This window comes from Drosophila elegans, unplaced genomic scaffold (genome assembly GCF_018152505.1).
Source record: "Drosophila elegans isolate 14027-0461.03 unplaced genomic scaffold, ASM1815250v1 contig_397, whole genome shotgun sequence".
In the NCBI taxonomy this organism is placed as follows: domain Eukaryota; kingdom Metazoa; phylum Arthropoda; class Insecta; order Diptera; family Drosophilidae; genus Drosophila; species Drosophila elegans.
In genome coordinates, this window is record NW_024545782.1 from 1,270,055 (window position 1) to 1,293,979 (window position 23,925).

Below are 23,925 nucleotides of genomic sequence, written 5' to 3' on the forward strand. Positions count from 1 at the left end.
CTCCCATAGAAATAATAAAAATATATAAAATAACTATCTAATAATTGAGCTGCAAATCATCATAGTTTCAATGTTTTTCAGCATATACTCACGTAAATCATAATTTAAATATTTTCAAAAGTATTTAATTCATGCAATAGCTGCAAGGGTATATGAACTTCGGCTTGCCGAAGTTTGCTTTCTTTCTTGTTTATGTTTAATTTTTATTTATGATATTGAGACGCTTTCGGATACAGGATTAAAAGGTCCTGTAAAATTACTTACCTACTACTTACTCTGCTTTACACAAATTTAAAATCGATTTTCTCGAAACCACTAACTTCCAATAGAACCTAGCAGTGATCAGTGATCTAGTTGGCTTAAACGAAAGCGAATTAAATTAAAAAGTTTCTTTTAACCTATACTCGAAAACACCAAAAAATCAAGAAAGGAAGCAAACTTCTGCAAGCCGAAGTTCATATTCCTTGCAGCTATTGCAAAAATTAAATATTCTTGAAATCATTAAAATTATGGTTTACTTGCACATATGTTTAAAAACATTGAAGCTATGATGATTTGCAGATCAATTAATCGATAGTTCCTATTGCTTATATTTCAGAAAAATTTCTTAAAATGTAAGGCGAAAGAAAACAATTATTATTTTCTTCATTTAAGAAAAAAAAGAGTAGCGTAAAAATTTCAATTAATTTATTACCCATCATACCCTCTTTATCTATTTTACTTTCGGTTATAGGGGTATAGTAATCAATTTTTTCATGTGACGCATTTCGTTGCAACCTCTTTAAACTCTCCGTCATTAGAATGAAAGGAAAACAAAATTTCGATAAACTTTAATGGAAGAGAAAACAAAATTACTTTTTTTTGTCCGACCAAGGCGACCCAACATTGATTCGAGCCGAGGATCTTTGGATTCGAAGCCCCATAAGCAGGTTGCGCCAATCAATTCGACACTAGTATACGGGCACAAATTAAAAGGAAAATGTTTACAATCAAATAGCTTTATTTAACAAGTCTCTTAAAATCAGCTCCGTAAAAATTTAAAATAAAAAGAGAAAATAAATTGGTAATCTTGTCATAGATTTGAGCCCGGAACTTTAATAAATACGCAATGTTTGATGTTTCAAAACATTTACCCCCTAGACTATCCTTTAAGAAAATTAACTTCCTAATTAAAAAGAGTGAAAGCGATATTTCTTGTAAAAATGAAAAATTATAGAGAATGATTAGAAAAAAAAGTATATATAAAAGTATTTTCTAAAAATTCTTTTTTTAGAAAACTTTCTTTTAATAAAATATATTTGTTATTAGATATAGAAAAAAAATGTTTATATTTTAGAAAAATATTATTTTAGTGTATCTGACACATTTTCTTTAATTTCCGATTAAAAAAGTCGTGCTACTTTACTTGCTCCTTTAATTGAATCTGCTTTTGGAATCTTTTTAAATTGTGGAACATTGTTAATATTTGGGAATTCCCCCTTCAGCTGGTTATCAGCCGCAAATCACGTTAAATCTTTTGGGAATAAGCAATCGATTTACTTGACCTTTTGTTGACAGTTTGGCTAATAGGGGGCAACACGTCAACCGCGTTTTGTGACACTTAAAGGCGTAAACGGCCCCTAGTTACCATTGCATTTCAGCACGCACACGTTTGAAGTGGTATAAAATCGTGGCCTGTTTTCCGTCCAGGCTCAGTGACTCCTATGCCGACATGACACTCGCTTACTTTAATCCGCCAAAGCCACAGCCATCGCTTCCCAGTAGCCTTGCACAGTCCGCTTGGCAGTTGGCTATGCGATTCGGCAAACGCACTACCATACATGGACTAGATCGGCTTCTCAGTGCCAGAGCAAGTAGGTGGGAGCGCTTAGTCTGGCTTTGCACCTTTGTAATGGCGTTCTTGGGGGCGGTTTACGTGTGCCTGATACTCTCGGCCCGCTACAACGCTGCCCACTTTCAGACGGTGGTGGACAGCACTCGGTACCCGGTGTACCGCATACCCTTTCCGGTGATTACGATCTGCAACCGCAACCGCCTCAACTGGCATCGTCTGTCTCAGGCGAAGTCAAGGTTCATGTCGAACGTCAGCGACATTGTGCAACTGTCCCTCTTTGAACGAATCGTTGGCACCTACGACGATGCCTACTTTGGCCACTTTCAGTCCTTTGAACGGTTGCGCAACCAACCAACGGAGCTGCTAAACTACATCAATTTTAGTCAAGTGGTGGATTTTATGACCTGGCGGTGCGATGAATTGTTCACAGACTGCCTGTGGCGGCACTACGCATACAACTGCTGCGATATCTTTTCGAAGCGGCGCAGCAAGAACGGACTGTGCTGGGCGTTCAACTCCGTAGAGACGGACGAGGGGAGGAGAATGCAGCTCATCGATCCCATGTGGCCTTGGCGCACAGGATCGGCGGGACCCATGAGCGCACTATCAGTGAGGGTCGTTCTTCATGCCTCTAAGTACTGGCCAGGAAAAAACGATAAGGACTCATTGAAGGGCATCGATGTCATGGTAACCGAGCCGTTTGTGTGGCACAGCAATCCATTTTACATTCCCGCTAATACGGAAACGACCCTGGAGATCGAGCCCGTCATCTACTTCTATGATAATGATACACGGGGAGTTCGCTCCGACCAGCGCCAGTGTGTGTTCGATGTGAGTTAAAGGCAACTGTTACTTGATCAAGTCAGTCTCTATAAGCAGTTATTTTTTCCCTTTTTTCGAATACTCAAAGGATGAGCGCCACAGCAAAGACTTCAAGTCCCTGCAGGGCTACGTATACATGATTGAGAATTGCCAAGCCGAGTGCCATCAGGAGTACCTTGTCCGTTACTGTAATTGCACAATGGACTTGCTTTTTCCACCGGGTGAGCACGTTTCGCTGACAACTATACAGATTTTCCGACCATTTCTATATTTGATATTTCTGTCTAGGCCAATATCGGTCGTGCCGGGCGCAGGATTTGCTTTGCTTGGCGGAGCACAACCGTAAGTACAAACCGGATGTTATCCTCCAAGCCCCTTCTTCTGACCCAGAGTCTTCACCCAAAGACCTGCTTCTTTACTCCCACCAGCCTGGTGAAAAGGACTTTGTGCGCAACCACTTCGAGGGTATGTCCTGCATGTGCTTTCGCAACTGCTACTCTCTCAACTACATCAACGATGTCCGCCCCGCATTTTTACCACCGGACGTTTATGCTAATTCCTCATATGTGGATTTGGATGTGCATTACCGCTTCGAGACCCTCATGGTATATCGCACAAGCCTTGTCTTTGGCTGGGTAGACTTAATGGGTTAGTATACCAAACAAAAATTTTTATTGTTTTAGTCCAATAGAAAGTACATTTCTTAATTCTAAAAGCACTAACTGATAACCTAGCCCTAATCTTCAAAGTCATGTTGTGGTTTTGACTTTTGTTCACAAATTCTTATTCCTAGTCAATGAATTTGTTCATGTGCACCGTTTTTAAAAGACGGTTTTCAAAAGTATAAGCTAATAATGTAAAAAGAAATTAAGTCATTTGGATCAATATGATATAATTTGATATGCAAATTCTAGTTATGCCTGCGCAGTGCAAGCTTATTGCAAAAGTTTGCTCGATCTTAGCTTATAGTTTTGGCACAGCCAAATTTCTAGTGTATTTTTAATTTGAAATAGGTTAGCGGCGTAATGGATACTGAGTTGGGAAACTCGGCTTTAGCTTTTCTTTTTATACCCTTGCAGAGGGTATTATAGTTTCAGTCAGAAGTTTGCAACGCAGTGAAGGAGACATCTCCGATTCTATAAAGTATATACATTCTTGATCAGCATCACTAGGCGAGTCGATCTAGCCATGTCCGTCTGTCCGTCCGTTTATATGCAAACTAGTCTCTCAGTTTTAAAGCTATCTGCATGAAACTTTCCCAAAAGTTGTCTTTCTATTGCAGGTAGTATATAAGTCGGAACGAACCGGATCGGAGGACTATAGCATATAGCTCCCATAGGAACAATCGGAAAAATAAATGAAAAAAATTATAACTTTTCTGTTTTTTAATTTTTTGTTCAGTTCTTCGACATATAGCAATGGTTAAATATTTCAGAATTATGGTTTAGATTTTATCAAAATCGGACGTCTATATCATATAGCTCCCATAGAAATAATAAAAATATATAAAATAACTATCAAATAATTGAGCTGCAAATCATCATAGCTTCAATGTATTTAAACATATACGAAAGTAAATCATAATTTTAATGTTTTCAAAAATGTTTAATTCTTGCAATAGCTGCAAGGGTATATGAACTTCGGCTTGCCGAAGTTTGCTTTCTTTCTTGTTATTTGTGTTCTTAATTAGAGCCACTCCAAAAATTTTACAAATGTCTTGGTAGGGCCTTGGCATCTATACTAAACAGAGCTGGCAGATAAAAAACTAATGTTCTGATCGCGGGTTTCGGTACGAGAGTTCGGCGCTCATAGCAAAACTGTGTTTTTTGTAGTGCTCAGTGGTAGGCCGAGAGCGAATTTACCGAAATCAAGAAGAAGTTTTCTCAGATCGAGAACGCTTTTTATACCCTTGCAGAGTGTATTATAATTTCAGTCAGAAGTTTGCAACGCAGTGAAGGAGACGTTTCCGACCCTATAAAGTATATATATTCTTGATCAGCATCACTAGGAGAGTCGATCTAGCCATGTCCGTCTGTTCGTCCATCTGTCGGTCTGTCCGTCCGTTTCTACGCAAACTAGTCTCTCAGTTTTAAAGCTATCTGCATGAAACTTTCCCAAAAGTTGTCTTTCTATTGCAGGTAGTATATAAGTCGGATCGAGCCGAATCGGACGACTATAGCATATAGCTCCCATAGGAACAATCGGAAAAATAAATGAAAAAAAATTATAACTTTGCTGTTTTTTAATTATTTGTTTAGTTCTTCGGCATATAGTAATGGTTAATTATTTCAGAATTACGGTTTACATTTTATCAAAATCGGACGACTATATCATATAGCTCCCATGGGAAAAATCGGAGAAATAAATATAAAAAAATTATAACTTTGCTATAATTAATATAATTTGCTATTTTAAATTTTTTTTTTTATTTCTTTGACATTTAGTAATGGTAAAATATTTTAGAATTACGGTTTACATATTATAAAAATCGGGCGAGTATATAATATAGCTCCCATGGAAACAATAAAAAAATATAAGAAATAATTTTTTTTAAATGTAACTTCTCTTTTTATCATAGCCTTAATAGCCTTTTAATCTATACTTAAGTTAATCATAATTTTAATGTTTTCAAGAATATTAATATTTTAATATTAATTTTTGCAATAGCTGCAAGGGTATATGTAAGTTTGCTTCCTTTCTTGTTTAATTTTTTTTTTAGTTCTTCGAGATATAGTAATGATTAAATATTTTAGAACTAAATTTCATCAAATCGGACGACTATATCATATAGCTCCCATGATAACAATAAAAATATATCAAACATTTTTTTTGTTTAATTTAACTTTTCTATTTTGTAAATTTTTTTAAAAATTCATTTGACAGTTTAGAATTACGCTTTTAGTTTTATTAAATTCGGAAGACGATATCATATAGCTGCCCTAGGAACTATCGAATAATTAAGCTGCAAATCATCACATCTTCAACGCTTTTAAAAGTATACGCTAATAAATGATAATTTTAATGTTTTCAAGAATATTTAATTTTTCCAATAGCTGCAAGGGTATATAAATTTCGGCTTGCCGAAGTTTGCTTCCTTTCTTGTTTTTTTTAATTCCACTTCGTTAATGGCGAGTGAAATTAACATTCTCTTCAATGAAAATATTAAGACTGTCAGATGGCATCCGATCCAAATCTTTTACTACATCATCGAACATCGAAGTGGCAGCAAAATGAGGTACCTAGATGCCTTAAGTCGTGTTTCATTTCTGATTTTGGAATCCACACTGTGCCATAAGCTGCGGAAAACTTAGTCTCAAGATGAGTGTTGATTTAAATTAAAATTTTTTTTTTTTTGTATAATTTACATTGAATTTATTTCTTAGTAAGCTGTATTACATTCAAGACAAGAAAGAAAGCAAACTTCGGCAAGCCGAAGTTCATATACCCTTGCAGCTATTGCAAGAATTTAACATTTTTGAAAACATTAAAATTATGATTTACTGCGTATATGTTTAAAAACATTGAAGCTATGATGATTAGCAGCTCAATTTTTTGATAGTTATTTTATATATTTTTATTATTTCTATTATTTCTATTGGAGCTATATGATATAGACGTCCGATTTTGATAAAATCTAAACCATAATTCTGAAATATTTAACCATTGCTATATGTCGAAGAACTGAACAAAAAATTAAAAAACAGAAAAGTTATAATTTTTTTCATTTATTTTTCCGATTCTTCCTATGGGAGCTATATGCTATAATCGTCCGATTTTGATATAATTTAAACCGAAAATCGGAAATATTTAACCATTACCAAATGTCGAAGGACTAAACAAAAAATTAAAAAACAGAAAAGTTATAATTTTTTTCATTTATTTTTCCGATTGTTCCTATGGGAGCTATATGCTATAATCGTCCGATTTTGATATAATTTAAACCGTAAATCGGAAATATTTAACCATTACTAAACGTCGAAGAACTAAACAAAAAATTAAAAAACAGCAAAGTTATAATTTTTTTCATTTATTTTTCCGATTGTTCCTATGGGAGCTATATGCTATAGTCGTCCGATCCGGCTCGTTCCGACTTATATACTACCTGCAATAGAAAGACAACTTTTGGGAAAGTTTCATGCAGATAGTTTAAAAACTGAGAGACTAGTTTGCATATAAACGGACGGACAGACTGACAGACGGACAGACGGACGGACAGACGGACATGGCTAGATCGACTCTACTAGTGATGCTGATCAAGAATATATATACTTTATAGGGTCGGAGATGTCTCCTTCACTGCGTTGCAAACTTCTGACTGAAATTATAATACCCTCTGCAAGGGTATAATGACGGACGCAAGATTATAAGGGGCTCTGATATCTTTTGCTGAGCTGCACCTTGTAGTCCTGGCAGAGGGGAGAACGGGCATTTATCATCCAGTAGAGGCTATTTTTTTTTATTTTTAGTTTTAGATGTATTTTATCAGCTTCGATGTGCCTCCGCCATGTAAGACACCTGTCAAGGTGGAAGCTTGTGGAAACTGCGTATTATTCAGGAATGGTGGGGGACGCGTTTGTCTATTGAGAGTGAACGTTATATGTTTGCACTTTTGCACATTAATTTTTATGCGCAAGTCTGACAACCACTGCTCCCATACCACGAAGTGGTATTGTTGCTTGAATTGGGTATCTGGACCGAGCAATGCTCGCGGTATCGTGCGAATATCCACTGTGTATAGAATGAACAGAATTGGACTAAGGGAGCTCCCTTGAGGAACTACATCGTCTATAACGTTGTCGTCTGATAGTGTATCTCCCTGAGAAGACTCTATTGTAGAGGTACGACTTAAGTAACTTGCGAGTGTATTTAGACAAGATCGTTTTAATTTTTTCATTACACAATCAATCCAAGCCCGTTCGAAAGCCTGTGCAACGTCAAGGCTTGCCCTGCTGTATTCCCGAAACTGCTATATTTCGTATCGTATTTCTGATGTTATTCTGCTGACTAGTGGTTTCATGACTTTAAAATAAAATTGTGCGCTTTCAGAGTTGAAATTATGCGCTTCGAATAATTTTGAATGACACGAGAGTAAGCTAATTGGTCTGTACAAAGCTTTAGGCTTTACTAGGCTTCGGTATCATTGAGAAAACGGATTTTTTCCACTTTTTTAGGAAGTTTCCAAGTCTTGGGTGAGTTGAGGAGATCAATTGCTCTTTGATAACCTTAGCAACTTTGGCTGAAACATAATTATCTCCGTATCTGTTTCAGTACGAAGTGGAAGTGATTGAGATCAAGACAATCATACTTTGTTGCAAGTAAATCATCACAGTTTCGATACTGCTCTGTGGCTGTCCCAAGGCCTGCTGGATGTTTTCAAATCTCGGCTCAGCGTGCGTTGTTATAAGAGCATTGGCATAGAAGATGCCGTTGGTGGTGATTGAAGGGTTTGCTCTGCCGAAGATACTGCTGTCAGTCTCCAGCTCGACTTTGAAAAGTGGTTGTGGCCTTATATTTTTGTTCATCATATTCATCACATTTTTGGCAAGGAATTCATTATCCTGTTAAGTATCTGTGATTTTGGGGGGCCACATCGGGTACTATTTTCTTGAGGGCTTTCTTTTTCTTGAAGTTAATTCTACAGGTTCCATCAGGTTTGTTTCAGATTCCGCATAGAGCAAAAATCTGTTGTTATTAAATAAATGACTCGGATAATTCGGTGCCTTTGTTGGTACGGTTTATCTTAGGTTTATTGCTTTCCATTTTATTTTTGAGGGAAAAGCTCGCGCTTAGTTATTTCGTCTAAAGCTTTGTTTTTGGCACTGATGACATTTCTTTACATTTCTCAGTAAAAAGAACTCAAGAGGCAGTTGAGAAGTCATTTTATATACATACTTCACTTATCAAGGAAAGTAGTAGGTGTAGAAAAGGCAAAAAAACGGTTTCTTACACACAAAGCTGAGAAGCTTTTAGAAACATGAGTTAGATCAGCTTGAACTACAATTACATGTATTGGAAGTCGAAACGAAGAGTGGTTGTTGCCGCCGTAATCTGTTATAAAGGACAGATCCAGAGAGCCCGCTTTGCCTTAGATGGTTTACGTTTAGATCAGCAAATGATTGGCTGGAGTTGTACATTTAAGCTTAAAAGTATAAAACTTAAAACAGTTATTGGGTACGCGAGCGCTCGCATCGCCCAGGCAGTACAGCATTAGCTACCGACTGCAACGATTATTTTTAAAGCGATTCCCTTATTTCATATCTCACGGCTATATGTAACGCCATACAGCCAGCATTAATATACGGAGTTAATAACTGAAGTCAAATGCCAACGTAAATCGAGGACAGTCGAGTAGAGCGTTCGTATTTTTAATCGCTCCGCCAAGTTCAGGAAAAAGGGCCAGTCAAAATAAAACATAATCACAAATAATTAGTTACGCGAAAAAAAGCTTATGGGCGCTCATAAGCTTGGTTATGCCTAACATATATTAAAATTGACCACGATGTCAACGTGGAAAAATCAATTGGATGTGCCAACATACAATTAAATACAAGCGGCATCCCACCAAAACGATCGAAAAGTGCACCAAATTGGGTTCGCCGTACCCAGAAGTCTCCGAAGCCAAACGTAGGCTCCCAACCGATCGACGAATCGCATTTTTCTTTTTCTACTTTCCGAAAAGCACCAAAGAGTACGAAAAATCGGTTCCTCCCGCACCCTCGGCTTGCAGAACACACTTTGGTGCTCTCAGACGCCAATTACTCCGCAAGAAATTGCCAAAACAATGCAAGTAAGCATAAACACGTCAACTGGGTCATTATCAACCTGCACTGTTACAACGGTAAGTTCCGCCCTCACAACAACAACTGCAACAACAAGCTCGGCAAGAGCTTCGGTTTCACATTGAAGCCCACCTACAAATGCCGACTTAAGCTTATTGGTACTGTCATTACAAACTGAAAATGCATCAAACCGCCCTATGCTACAAACTGGCATGGATAGGTATGTAAATGTAAAGCGTTAGCTCAGTACGCAACCCAAAATAAACCAAAACGTTTCTAAATTGGTCAAGATCAAAAACCCTCTTAACGAAAATAAGTTCGTACTGGACAATGACGACGAAATAGAGCCCCAACAAGTACCCATACCACCAAGCCGCGTCCCATTTACTTACGTGAAAGAGTAAGCATTGATAATGTCACTGCCAAGGGCACCCTGCGCTCAGTGTGAGTTTTATGTGGAGACCTACATGCCACAGCATCCTGCAAAGCCAATAATGACGACGCAAAAGTGAGGAAATGCGGAAACTGCGGTGGTAACCATACTGCCAACTATAGAGGATGCCCGGTGTACAAGACCTTAAAAGAACTTTTGCAATTCCAGAATAAAAACAAGAAAGAAAGCAAACTTCGGCAAGCCGAAGTTCATATACCCTTGCAGCTATTGCAAGAATTTAACACTTTTGAAAACATTAAAAACATTTAAAAACATTGAAGCTATGATGATTAGCAGCTCAATTATTTGATAGTTATTTTATATATTTTTATTATTTCTATTGGAGCTATATGATATAGACGTCCGATTTTGATAAAATCTAAACCATAATTCTGAAATATTTAACCATTGCTATATGTCGAAGAACTGAACAAAAAATTAAAAAACAGAAAAGTTATAATTTTTTTCATTTATTTTTCCGATTCTTCCTATGGGAGCTATATGCTATAGTCGTCCGATTTTGATATAATTTAAACCGTAAATCGGAAATATTTAACCATTACTAAATGTCGAAGGACCTAACAAAAAATTAAAAAACAGAAAAGTTATAACTTTTTTCATTTATTTTTCCGATTGTTCCTATGGGAGCTATATGCTATAGTCGTCCGATTTTGATGGAATTTAAACCGTAAATCGGAAATATTTAACTATTACTAAACGTCGAAGAACTAAACAAAAAATTAAAATACAGCAAAATTATAATTTTTTTTCATTTATTTTTGCGATTGTTCCTATGGGAGCTATATGCTATAGTCGTCCGATCCGGCTCGTTCCGACTTATATACTACCTGCAATAGAAAGAAAAAAGTTTCATGAAGATAGCTTTAAAACTGAGAGACTAGTTTGCATATAAACGGACGGACAGACAGACAGACGGACAGACTGACGGACAGACCGACAGACGGACGGACAGACGGACATGGCTAGACTCTACTAGTGATGCTGATCAAGAATATATATACTTTATAGGGTCGGAGATGTCTCCTTTACTGCGTTGCAAACTTCTGACTGAAATTATAATACCCTCTGCAAGGGTATAATAATCGGCCTTTGATTTCTAACACAACAATTCACTACTTCGGTCGCGTGTACACGTGTTTTCTTAACGCTCCGGAAAAACAATAAGCCACTAAGTCGTAAGCGTTCGAAAAAATTTATAAACGCGAGGTTTTGCGATTCGAGATGCTCATTCGCATATCGTAAACTAAAGTTTTAGTTAATTAATTAATTAATATTACGCTCTATCAATAAATGAGTAAGAACGTGGATCAGCGCACTCAACGCCAAAACAACAAGACGAAGCCCGTGAAAAAATTCAGAGTGAGCAAGACAAACGTCGTCTCTCTTTGGCCCGAAACAATGCTTATTTCTCGTTCACAAGTAATACTCTAGAACCGAAAGTGCAAGAAAGTGCAAGTTTACTGACCGCCGAAAACCAGAGAGCTAGTTCTTGCTCTCCCGCCCTGCTTTTCACCGCACAAACAACATGGTGTGAGCAATGCAAAACTCCAACCGAGCTTCTGCCACCTAGTGCAACAACAACAGCAACTACTACGTCAACTACAACGGTCTCTGTCGCCAACAATGCAATAACGACTCCACTCTCTTCTTCTGCAGCGGTTAAAGCAACAACTCAACCAAGTGCAAAAATCGGGTCAAACTGCAAAAACAAAGCTACGGTAGAAAAAATTACAATTCCGCAAGCGGGTTCGACCATGCAGACAGGCATGAATCGCTATATTAATATTTCCAAGCGCAAGCTAACCCCCCCAAAAAAATCTGACGGCAATATGCCCAAAATAAACCGTACCAACAAAGGCCCTGAAAATCTCGGGCCATTAAATGAAAATAGATTTTTCATTCTGGGGGAGCCTGAAACAGAGTACGAAGAATTAGCCCCAAAGAAACTTAAGCCCCCAGCTATCTTTATTCGGGAGAAGATCTCCAACGTCCTAGTCAATAAAATAGTTGAGCTTGTCGGGAAGGATAACTTTCATGTTATTCCGCTTATGAAAGGGAATATAAGCGAAACCAAACTTCAAACCAAAACCGAAGATGATTTCCGAGTAGTGTCGAGGTACCTAAACAATGCCAAAAAGAATTACTACACGTACCAGCTGAAAAGTTGCAAGGGCTTTCAAGTTGTCCTCAAGGGAATAGAACCCGATGTGACCCCCTCTGAAATTATAGAGGCTTTAAAAGAAAACGGTTTTTGCGCCAAAAATGTTATAAACATTATGAACAAAAACAAGAAGCCGCAACCCCTTTTCAAAGTCGAGCTGGAGCCAGACAGCAGAACTTTGAAAAAAAACGCAGTGCACCCGATCTACAAGTTGCAGTACCTTCTGCACCGTAGGATCACAGTTGAAGAGCCGCACAAACGGAACGGGCCAGTGCAATGTACAAACTGCCAGGAATACGGACACACCAGGGCTTACTGCACCCTCAGGTCAGTTTGTGTAGCTTGTGGTAACTGCCACGGCTCCGAACCCTGCCCTGCCAACAAGGGAGACTCTCTCACTAAAAAGTGTGTAAACTGCCAAGGAAACCACACAGCAAACTACCGAGGCTGTCCAGTCTACAAGGAGATGAAAAGTCGGATGCAAAGAGCGACAACGGCACGCCAGAACATTTACATGAAATCACAAACGACACCGGAAGTTTTCTTCGCAAAAGCAGCCATTTGGCCCTTCAATTACCACCAACAGCATTTCCTACGCCAGTGCTCTAAGATCAGGCACAGCTCACATAGAGCCGAAAACTGATAACATACAGCAGGCCATGGGACAGCCACAAAGTAACATGGAAACTATGATGATAACTTTGCAACAAAATGTATGTCCTTCATGAAAACCACCATGCAAACTCTAATGCAAAACCAAAATATCTTGTTACAAATGCTTGCAGCTCAGCAGTCCTAATAAATTATGCCTAGCCTCCGAATAACTCTGTGGAACGCCAACGGTGTTTCAGGGCATAAACCTGAGATAACTCAATTTCTGAACGAAAATCACATCGACGTTATGTTGCTGGCAGAAACGCATCTCACCAGCAAATATAACTTTCAAATACGAGGATACACGTTCTACGGCACCGATCATCCAGATGGTAAAGCACATGGCGGAGCCGGCATCTTAATAAGAGACCGTATCAAACACCACTTTCACCAACGGTTTGCAAAAAATTATCTGCAAGCTACATCAATAAAATTACAGTTGGGCACCAGCAACCTTGCCATTGCCGCTGTCTACTGCCCACCCCGCTTTACAGTCTCAGAAGACCAATTCATGGACTTCTACAATTCACTTGGAGAGCGATTCATAGCAGCAGGTGACTACAACGCCAAGCACACACACTGGGGATCCCGCCTTGTTACCCCCAAAGGAAGGCAACTGTATAATGCACTCATCAAAACATGCAACAAACTGGATTACGTTTCACCAGGCAGTCCTACATACTGGCCAACAGATCCTAGAAAACTACCTGATTTAATTGATTTTGCTGTGACAAAAAATATTTCTCGCAATCTAATATCTGCAAAATCGCTTTTGGATCTATCATCGGACCACTCACCAGTGCTAATAACTCTTCTTCAAAGCCCGGAATTAATCGAGCACCCTTGCAGGCTGAGGTCGCTTCGAACCAACTGGCTGAAGTTCAAAAATTACGTAAGTTTCCACATCGAACTAAGTCCACAGCTCAACTTCAAGGAGGACATCGATTGCTATGCCAATGCACTGGAGTCTGTACTCGTCGCAGCAGCCAAAGTCTCTACACCGCAAGGGAGGGATGGGCACACACACCAACACAAAACTAACCTTGAAATCGAACAGCTTGTCTTGGAGAAAAGACGTTTGAGGCGTGCTTGGCAAACCAGCAGATTGCCATCCTCAAAACATAGTCTTAAAGAAGCTGGTCGCAGACTTACCAGGGCTCTAAGGGACGAAGAAGAAAAAGCACAACGCCAGTACATTGAGAAACTTTCACCCACCAGCACCAAGCATCCCCTGTGGAGGGCCCACCCAAATCTAAGTGCGCCGGCCGAAACAGTAATTCCCGTAAGAGACTCTTCAGGCAGCTGGGCCAGAAGCGACAAAGACAGAGCCTGTACATTTGCTTTACACCTTCGAAATGTTTTTCAGCCAAGCCCTGCAAATAATTCATTCACACTACCGTCGCCGTCAATTCGAGGTGGAACTGAGACGGCGCCAATTCTGTTCCAAACAAACGAAGTTGTAAAAGTCATCAGCGAGCAACTAAAAACAAAAAAGGCCCCAGGCGGTGATCTAATAACTCCTAAGATGCTAATTGAACTCCCAAACTGTGCAGTTGAGGTAATTTGTAAACTATTTAACGGGATTACACGACTTGGCTACTTCCCAAAAAAAATGGAAAAAGTCGGTAATCATAATGATCCCAAAGCCAGGAAAAGATCACACAATACCAGCCTCACATAGACCGATAAGTTTACTTTCGTGTCTGTCAAAACAGCTCGAAAAATGCTATGATGATAACTTTGCAACAAAATATGATGGAATTTATGTCCTTCATGAAAACCACCATGCAAACTCTAATGCAAAACCAAAATATCTTGTTACAAATGCTTGCAGCTCAGCAGTCCTAATAAATTATGCCTAGCCTCCGAATAACTCTGTGGAACGCCAACGGTGTTTCAGGGCATAAACCTGAGATAACTCAATTTCTGAACGAAAATCACATCGACGTTATGTTGCTGGCAGAAACGCATCTCACCAGCAAATATAACTTTCAAATACGAGGATACACGTTCTACGGCACCGATCATCCAGATGGTAAAGCACATGGCGGAGCCGGCATCTTAATAAGAGACCGTATCAAACACCACTTTCACCAACGGTTTGCAAAAAATTATCTGCAAGCTACATCAATAAAATTACAGTTGGGCACCAGCAACCTTGCCATTGCCGCTGTCTACTGCCCACCCCGCTTTACAGTCTCAGAAGACCAATTCATGGACTTCTACAATTCACTTGGAGAGCGATTCATAGCAGCAGGTGACTACAACGCCAAGCACACACACTGGGGATCCCGCCTTGTTACCCCCAAAGGAAGGCAACTGTATAATGCACTCATCAAAACATGCAACAAACTGGATTACGTTTCACCAGGCAGTCCTACATACTGGCCAACAGATCCTAGAAAACTACCTGATTTAATTGATTTTGCTGTGACAAAAAATATTTCTCGCAATCTAATATCTGCAAAATCGCTTTTGGATCTATCATCGGACCACTCACCAGTGCTAATAACTCTTCTTCAAAGCCCGGAATTAATCGAGCACCCTTGCAGGCTGAGGTCGCTTCGAACCAACTGGCTGAAGTTCAAAAATTACGTAAGTTTCCACATCGAACTAAGTCCACAGCTCAACTTCAAGGAGGACATCGATTGCTATGCCAATGCACTGGAGTCTGTACTCGTCGCAGCTGCCAAAGTCTCTACACCGCAAGGGAGGGATGGGCACACACACCAACACAAAACTAACCTTGAAATCGAACAGCTTGTCTTGGAGAAAAGACGTTTGAGGCGTGCTTGGCAAACCAGCAGATTGCCATCCTCAAAACATAGTCTTAAAGAAGCTGGTCGCAGACTTACCAGGGCTCTAAGGGACGAAGAAGAAAAAGCACAACGCCAGTACATTGAGAAACTTTCACCCACCAGCACCAAGCATCCCCTGTGGAGGGCCCACCCAAATCTAAGTGCGCCGGCCGAAACAGTAATTCCCGTAAGAGACTCTTCAGGCAGCTGGGCCAGAAGCGACAAAGACAGAGCCTGTACATTTGCTTTACACCTTCGAAATGTTTTTCAGCCAAGCCCTGCAAATAATTCATTCACACTACCGTCGCCGTCAATTCGAGGTGGAACTGAGACGGCGCCAATTCTGTTCCAAACAAACGAAGTTGTAAAAGTCATCAGCGAGCAACTAAAAACAAAAAAGGCCCCAGGCGGTGATCTAATAACTCCTAAGATGCTAATTGAACTCCCAAACTGTGCAGTTGAGGTAATTTGTAAACTATTTAACGGGATTACACGACTTGGCTACTTCCCAAAAAAAATGGAAAAAGTCGGTAATCATAATGATCCCAAAGCCAGGAAAAGATCACACAATACCAGCCTCATATAGACCGATAAGTTTACTTTCGTGTCTGTCAAAACAGCTCGAAAAATGCCTTTTGACACGCATAATCCCATATCTGAAAGAGCACAACATTATTCCGGCGCATCAATTTGGCTTTCGAGAAAGCCATGGAACAATAGAGCAAGTTAACAGATTAACAACAGAAATACGAACTGCATTCGAGTCTCGGGAATACTGCAGTGCGGTATTCCTTGACGTTGCGCAGGCTTTCGACCGAGTCTGGCTCGATGGCCTTATGCATAAAATCAGAACGTTACTACCGGAAAACACTCACAGGATACTTGAATCGTATCTTTACAACAGAGCCTTCGCCGTGAGATGCAACACTACAATATCCGACGATTACACGATAGAGGCTGGAGTTCCTCAAGGTAGCGCCCTTGGTCCAACTCTATTTCTCCATTACACCGCAGATATTCCCACGAACGAGCGGCTAACTACTTCTACATTCGCAGACGATACCGCGATCTTAAGTCGGTCCAAATGCCCAACTCAGGCAACAGCACAACTAGATGATCATCTCGTGGTAGTGGAGAGGTGGTTATCAGACTGGCGTATAAAAATAAATGCGCAAAAGTGTAAACACATAACGTTTTCTTTTAACAGACAAACGTGTCCCCCGCTAACTCTGAATAACACGCCACTTCCACAAGCTGACGATGTAACGTACCTTGGCGTCCACCTTGACAGAAGACTTACATGGCGGAGACATATCGAAGCTAAGAAAATTCATCTAAAACTAAAATCCAATAACCTCCATTGGCTCATAAACGCTCGCTACCCCTCTGCCTGGACTTCAAGGTTCTGCTCTACAATTCAACGCTTAAGCCAGTCTGGACTTACGGCTCCCAATTGTGGAGAAACGCGAGCAGCAGTAACATCGACATTATCCAGCGAGCACAATCAAAAATCCTGAGAACTATCACTGGGGCACCTTGGTATGTTCGGAACGACAACATCCACAGAGATCTTGGCGTTCTACCCGTAAAAGATGAAATTTCAAAACAAAAGGCGTCCTACCACACCAAGCTAACTTCTCATCCAAACCAGCTCGCCAGGGGCCTAGCCAGGGTTTCCAACCGGACCCGATTGCAACGAAATGACCTTCCAGCTCAGCAATAGTTATTAGAGCCCTTACATCCCGCGTCAGTCAACTTGACTGTCAGATATAGCTTTTTAATTTAAGATTTTATATACTTATTGTTAGTCTCATTTCAGAGAAGATTCAATAAATAAAATGCATAAATAAAAAAAAAAATCCTAACACTGCCCCAGCGGTCTCACCTGTACCCTCCATTAAGGGCACCCAGACACGCAAACGCAGGTAACACTCTTTGGTATCCAGGTATGGTTCCAATCACAACAAAATATCCAGTACCAGAAACAAATACTTCAAGAACGTCCAATGACATAGAAATACTGATTGCCTCTGTGCCACAAAGCCTCATGAACTTCTTGACATTCATGCAGACAACAATCTCTGGGCTAATGAGGAAACAAAATCCAAATACTTACCAACCTACATAATTCTATCGGTATGGACATTACGTCAATCTCAGAAACGCATCTAACAAGCAAAACCAATTTCTACACTAATAATAATATATTCTATGGCACGAATAAAGTTGGTATAAAACGTATAAAACTCAATTAGCTTCCAGCGTACAAAAGAACCTACAGGCTACAACAATAAGCATAAATACAAACTGTGGTATGACCTCACTAGCCGTTTACCGTTCTCCTCGACTTCCTGTCACCGAAAACCAATTTTTGCACTTATTTAATTCACTAGGAGACCTGTTCCTAGTATCAGGTGACTTGTAGAGCACACTCATTGGGACCTGGCTTTCTAAACACGAAGGGCAGACAACCTTGCAATAAACAACAAAGCAATGAACTGGAATTAGTCTCGCCAGTAAGACAAACTTACTGGACATCAGACCCAAATAAACAGTCAATTTAATTGATTATCACCTACAAACACAAGATTCCCGATCTGGAAAGCTCATCCTAATATAAGCCCACCGATTCCAGCTGAAACACCGTTGCGAGATCAAGATGGCTCTTGGAATACGAACTTTTTCGCAAAACACCCTTACAACGTTTTTAAGCCAACTGAAGCTGCAGACACGTTCACAATACCTGTCTATATGTCTGTTTTTAGAATCCTGGAATCCTGGAGCATCTAAAGTCAAATAAATCTCCTGTGCTTGAAAAAATCACACCCAAAATGGTAACACAACTCCCAGCTTGCGTAATAGATTACATCAGAAAACTTTTTAATGCTATAAAAAAATTGGGTCACTTTCCGCACAGTGGAAAAAAATGTATTATAATTATGATTCCGAAGTCAGGAAAAGATAAGCCTCCTCTCATGCTAATCCAAGCTCTTGTAAACACTAATTCTTCAACACATGATGCAACATTTGACAGAACGCAGCTCCTACTTCGGCAAAACTTTCACAAGTTGCTTGAATCGTACCTTTAAAGCCGAGTCTTCATAGTAAGACACAAAAGTTAACTAAAGAGGTTGACGTCCCGGAAGGAGTTGCATTGTCATAGAACTGCCTCTAACATTCTATTGCTATTGCTGACTACTAACATAGATTTGTACGGCATCAGCGAATAAATGCACTTCACATTCGGACAGGGCACTGGGTAAATCGTTTACATATGTAGATTGCGAACAACAGAGGCCCTAGTACGGATCACTGTGCAATTTCTTTTGACACATGCTTAAAATTGGAAATATTATTTCCCGCGGCTTGAAGTCTGTTGGACAAATAGGACCTAATCAACCTGACTGCAGAGATTGAAAAATTAAAAAGATTTCTTAGTTTAGTACTAAGAGTGTTCTGATTCACAGAATCGAAGGCCTTGCTATGATCTAGAAGAGTCAGGAAGATTTGCTGGCGGATATCCTCTACAATGTCATTTATGGCCGTGATACAACTTCTTCTTTTACGAAACCCTGACTTTTTATTGTGCATTAAAAAGTTGCTTTCTAGGAAACATTGTATCTGTACAGATACAAGGTTTTCAATAACTTTGGAAAGAAAAGGTGGGATGGAAATTGGTCTATAGTCATTGTTGACCTTTGAAATCGGAATTATTTTTGGTCTTTTCCATACCGTCGGAAAGGAAAAAGTAGTTAAAGAAGTGTTAAAGATGAAGGTTATATACGGCAAAATAAACGGTAATAATATTTTTAAAAACTTTGAGCTAATATTGTCTAGACCTTTAGCACTGGACTTTACTTTAAGAACACAAGCAAGGACATCACATTGACTAATGCACATAAAGCTTAAACTATTGTCACAGTGTGTTCTGGAATTCAGGTATATGTTACACGAAGCTTTAGGTACATCGATGGATGAAAACTTGGGGTTAAGTTCTTCAACATTGACAGTTTGATCAGTTTTTTGTGTTGCTTTACCTATTCTTAAGCTATTCATTTCTTTCCATTTATGTTTAATGGAGGGACAGTTTAACTGAGTGTATCTTCTTGGCTACCGTTTCTCTAGCCATCTTAAGCTGTTTATGAAAATCGTCAGTAAAGTATCGCTTCCATTTAACATAAGCCGTAACCCGCTGATAAATAATGTTTTTAATTAGATGATTAAACCACGGGTTATTCCTCGGCCTTGTGTCTTTAGTTTTAAATGGCATAAACTTCTCAAATAGGTACTTTATGTTACTTTTCAAAACATTTAATTGACAATAAACATTGTTATTACGATAAATAGTAAACCAGTCACATACATTTAATTCTAGTTCCAGAAATCGATAGTCAATATTTTTATAGTCCCTATACTTAAAAGAATGAGTTGTATAGTCTAAATTAAGGTCATAAATATTACGTTAACAGGAAAAGGTCCTATAATCACCAAGTAAATAATTTTCCTTTAAGAGGTTGCAATTGAAGTCACCTGCTAGGATAATGTCAGCTAATAAATCCGCAATGGAAGCAAGGACGAATTCGTATGGTATTATACTGTTCGTTCGACAGATGCAGTCAATCAGTGTTTTCGTATTACATATGCCAGATATTTCCACTATTAAAAATTCTATTGAACTATCATTTGAATTTTCCTACTTTATTTTACATTTAAGTTTGTTATTAACATAGATCGCGACACCACCAGCAAGTCTAGCACGCTCAGCACGATAAACATCGTAGCCATCACACATAACTGACAAGTCGCACATATCATATATCACATATCCTCATTTGACTGAATAAAAATTGACCTAAACTCATCAATTTTTTGTAATAAGCTTTGTGCATTGATATGAGCAACTTTTAATCCATTTTCGAAATTGCGAATTACCTTTATCAAGCTACCAGTTATGTTTCATTCGACATGTTGATATTTAAGGTTTATTAGTGGCGCAAGCTCAATTTTAGATTTTTAAAATGTTTTGAAAGAACAGAAAAAGAATAATAAAAATATCTTAACTAGAGATTCGAAGAGAGTGTATTCAAAGTAATTAAGAGCGAATGCAGAAAAGGTGGTCTCTCTACCCACCAAAGCGCAAGTACTAGCAGCATTTAAAGAGGTGGTGAGAGGATTGGCGTGCATCAAAGAAAGCTCTTCTATCCTCTCGATGCAGTAAACGCGCTCTTTGCCAGTGCAACGAACATGCACAAGACCGCGACAGGTAATAACAGCGGAGAGCAGTCGACGCTTGTTCTTTTTATTGCCTTTTTAAATTTTTTTTTAATTCTCTTTATAGAGCTGCGTATTTATGTATACTGCAGCGCTTGATTCGATACCCAAAAGCTGCAAGCTTAGTTGACAATTTCTCTCGCGCTTTGGTTGTGTGATAAATTCTCCCGGACGTTTCCTCTCGCACGTTTTTTCAGCTGGAGATTAAAGCACAGCTTGTGGTACAGAGCTCGTAAGTTTTCCCCGTCCACATATGGCACACAATGCATATGCTCATCGCAAGAGCGGACAGAGTTATGTACATTAGCTCTGAAAAGTGTACTGTACGTTCCAAAAATGCATGTTGAAAAGCAGGTGCTTGGTGAAGTTCGGAGTGAAGAATGCCAAGGTACTGCAAAAAGGCGAATGCATTGCACAAGAGATATGGTCACCTTAATTTCTCTGAAAGCTCAGAAAGATCCACTTACAGCTGTTTTTAGCAGCCACCTCAAACAGAGCCAAGGAGTTGTTGGAGCTGATGATCCATTTCCCACACAATCGCTGGTGGAATCAAAGTCTTCCCTAACTCTCCTTGACGACAAGTTCAGGACGATTTTCGTTTACTTCCTGCGCAGGAAGGATGAAGTGCTATCGAAATTCGAGGAGTTCAAGAGTTTGGTTGAGCGGCAAACTGATAGGAAGCTGAATGTCTTCGTAGCGACAACGGAGGACAATTCGTCAACAAAGAATTTTATGACTTTCTGAGTCACAACGGGATCGCTAGGCAGCTTACTGTAGCATACACTTCCCAGCAGAACGGAGTTGCTGAAAGGGCCTTCTCGCAGAGTCAGGATTAGCTAAATCCTTTTAAGCTGAGGCTCTTAACACAGCTTTTTACTTGCGAAATCGGTCTACAAAAAGCAATGACCGGTAAAAAGCCATATATTAACCATTTAAAGGTTTTTGATTCAATTACTGTTGCCCTGAATAAGGGTTCACTTAAAGGCAGCAAATTTCAACATAAAGGCAATGAGTATACCATGGTTGGATAACCGACAGCAGCCAAGGCCTACTGTCTTTATGATTTAACTGCAAGGATAGTGGATGAGAAACGCGAAGTCGATATCTGACGATAATAATGCCATTTTCGATCTTTTTCCGGGGACAGATATGATTGCTTCGAGCAAAACGAGGATGACAGCTCTAATGAGAGTTCCGACAAATATGGGAAATATATCTGAAAAAAGAATGTCAGAACATCAAGGGTTATGACGAAAAGGATGAGGACGAGAACATAGAGGATGAGGGTGAGGACGTATAGTGTTGGGCCAGGTCGGCCAAAGTTTATCCGGACTGGAAAACCTGGTCGCCCCAAAAATCAATTTAATATCCTAGGGTCGAATGCGTCAGAGTGACGCGAAGTCATGCAAAGAAAATATGATTCGCTTCAGGCAAACCACACCTGGCAGGTCGCAGACTTACCATGAAATCAGCGAGCGGTTGGATGAAAGTTCAATGTAAAGCGGGACAAAGATGGCCAAATAGAGAGTTTCAAGGCGCGACTGGTTGCAAAGGGATGCTCTCAGTAGTATGGTGTTAATTACCAGAAATCTTACTTCCAAGTTTGCAGACTGCAGAGTGTGCGCTTTATTACTTCAAATGTACTTCAAATGTACGCTTGTACGGCGCATTTAAACTGCGACCTCAACAAGACGGTATACATCAGGCATCCGGAGGGTTAAGCCGATTAGAGACGTCCAAAGAAGAGTTTGTTTCTCAAGAAGGCGATAAATGGTTTGAAGCAGTCAGGAAGAGCATGAAACTCAAACCTCGAAAGTGTCCTAGTTAAGCTCGGCTTCGTTGCTTGTGAGAACGAACCCTGCCTGCAAAGTGGAAAAGGTAATCTATCGCTAAGCCTTGTTAATGTAGACGACATTCTTTTAGCCTGTCAATCAAAAGAGGACCTGGTTAGGATTAAATCCATCATCTCAAAGTCCTTTGCAGGATTCCAGTTGATTTGCAACCTTATATCAATCTGCTGTGGGGGAGCTATGTGGCTTGCTCTTACAACACGCCCAGACATTTTGCAGTTTGTTTCCAAACTGGCTCAGCGAAACCAGGATCCGCTGGCATCAAGCCTGTATTAAGGTATCTCGCATCAACTCTTTCTGGGTTGCGTAGACGCGGGTTGGGTCGGTGAATTCGCTACTTGTGTTTGTGAACTTTTTTAGATGTGTAGATAAATGCACTGCCATAACGCAGTTTTGAGCACTCTTGGTGTAGAGTCAAGGAAAGAATTAAAACAAATTGGCGATCCAAAAAAAAAGTTGTTGCCTAACAGTAAGAAAATGATACGCAAGGAATCAAAAAATTGTTAGTGTATGGCGAAGCAAGCTTACCAATACTGCCGGCATCTTCCTATACGGTGTGCAATTACAATTACAAAACAAATGTGCTCATTATGAATATATGAGCGTGAGCACCACTGTTATACAGGGTCGGAAATTAATGCGACTGACTGACTGAAGCTATAATGCTCTTTGGGTATAAAAAAAAATAATAATAATATTGTAGATTCAAATTAGAAAAAGGAACAAAAAAATTTTAAAAACACTACGCCCTTCTTTAAAACCATAGTTCAAATTAGTATGTTGAGTTCAAATTGTAATAAATTATAAAAGCTTATCATGAAGGCATGTTTAGTTTTATATGGAAAGGACCATTCGATCATATTGTGAAATATTTTATTTACAGTATTTTTTCTAAAAAATAAACTTAACATTTTTATTTCAGTTAGCTTTGGTGGGATTGCCGGCTTGTTTCTTGGCTGCTCCTTAATAAGTGGCATGGAGTTGGCCTACTTTTTGTGTATTGAGGTACCGGCCTTTGCAATCGATGGCCTGCATCGGTACTGGCAGACCCGACGGCAGATGAATATGGAAACAACCGTCCCCTCTTCGAGGTTAAACATTCAACAAAATACCCCTAGTCAGATATTAGAGAACTACATATTGCAACTAAAGGCGGAGCAGGCACAACAAGAGGAGCTCAAACAGAGGGCAAACTTTCAAAATTGGCAACGATTAACATTTGCAAAAAAGTATGGTATTACAAAATGAATAATGTGAGCTAATAAAAAATATATATGCAAGAACTTATTGCTAAGCGAACAG

General features: G+C 39.5%; 1 protein-coding gene across 1 annotated transcript; it reads left to right on the plus strand.

The window, feature by feature from the left end:
• The first annotated feature begins 1,418 nt into the window (after positions 1 to 1,418).
• Positions 1,419 to 23,886, plus strand: LOC108141708 (pickpocket protein 19). The gene is made up of 5 exons (XM_041708790.1): positions 1,419 to 2,665; positions 2,745 to 2,877; positions 2,945 to 2,998; positions 3,062 to 3,304; positions 23,546 to 23,886. Exons 1-5 carry the CDS (start codon positions 1,712 to 1,714, stop codon positions 23,869 to 23,871), a joined length of 1,710 nt encoding a protein of 569 aa, XP_041564724.1. The 5' UTR covers positions 1,419 to 1,711; the 3' UTR covers positions 23,872 to 23,886.
• The last annotated feature ends 39 nt before the right edge of the window (positions 23,887 to 23,925 follow it).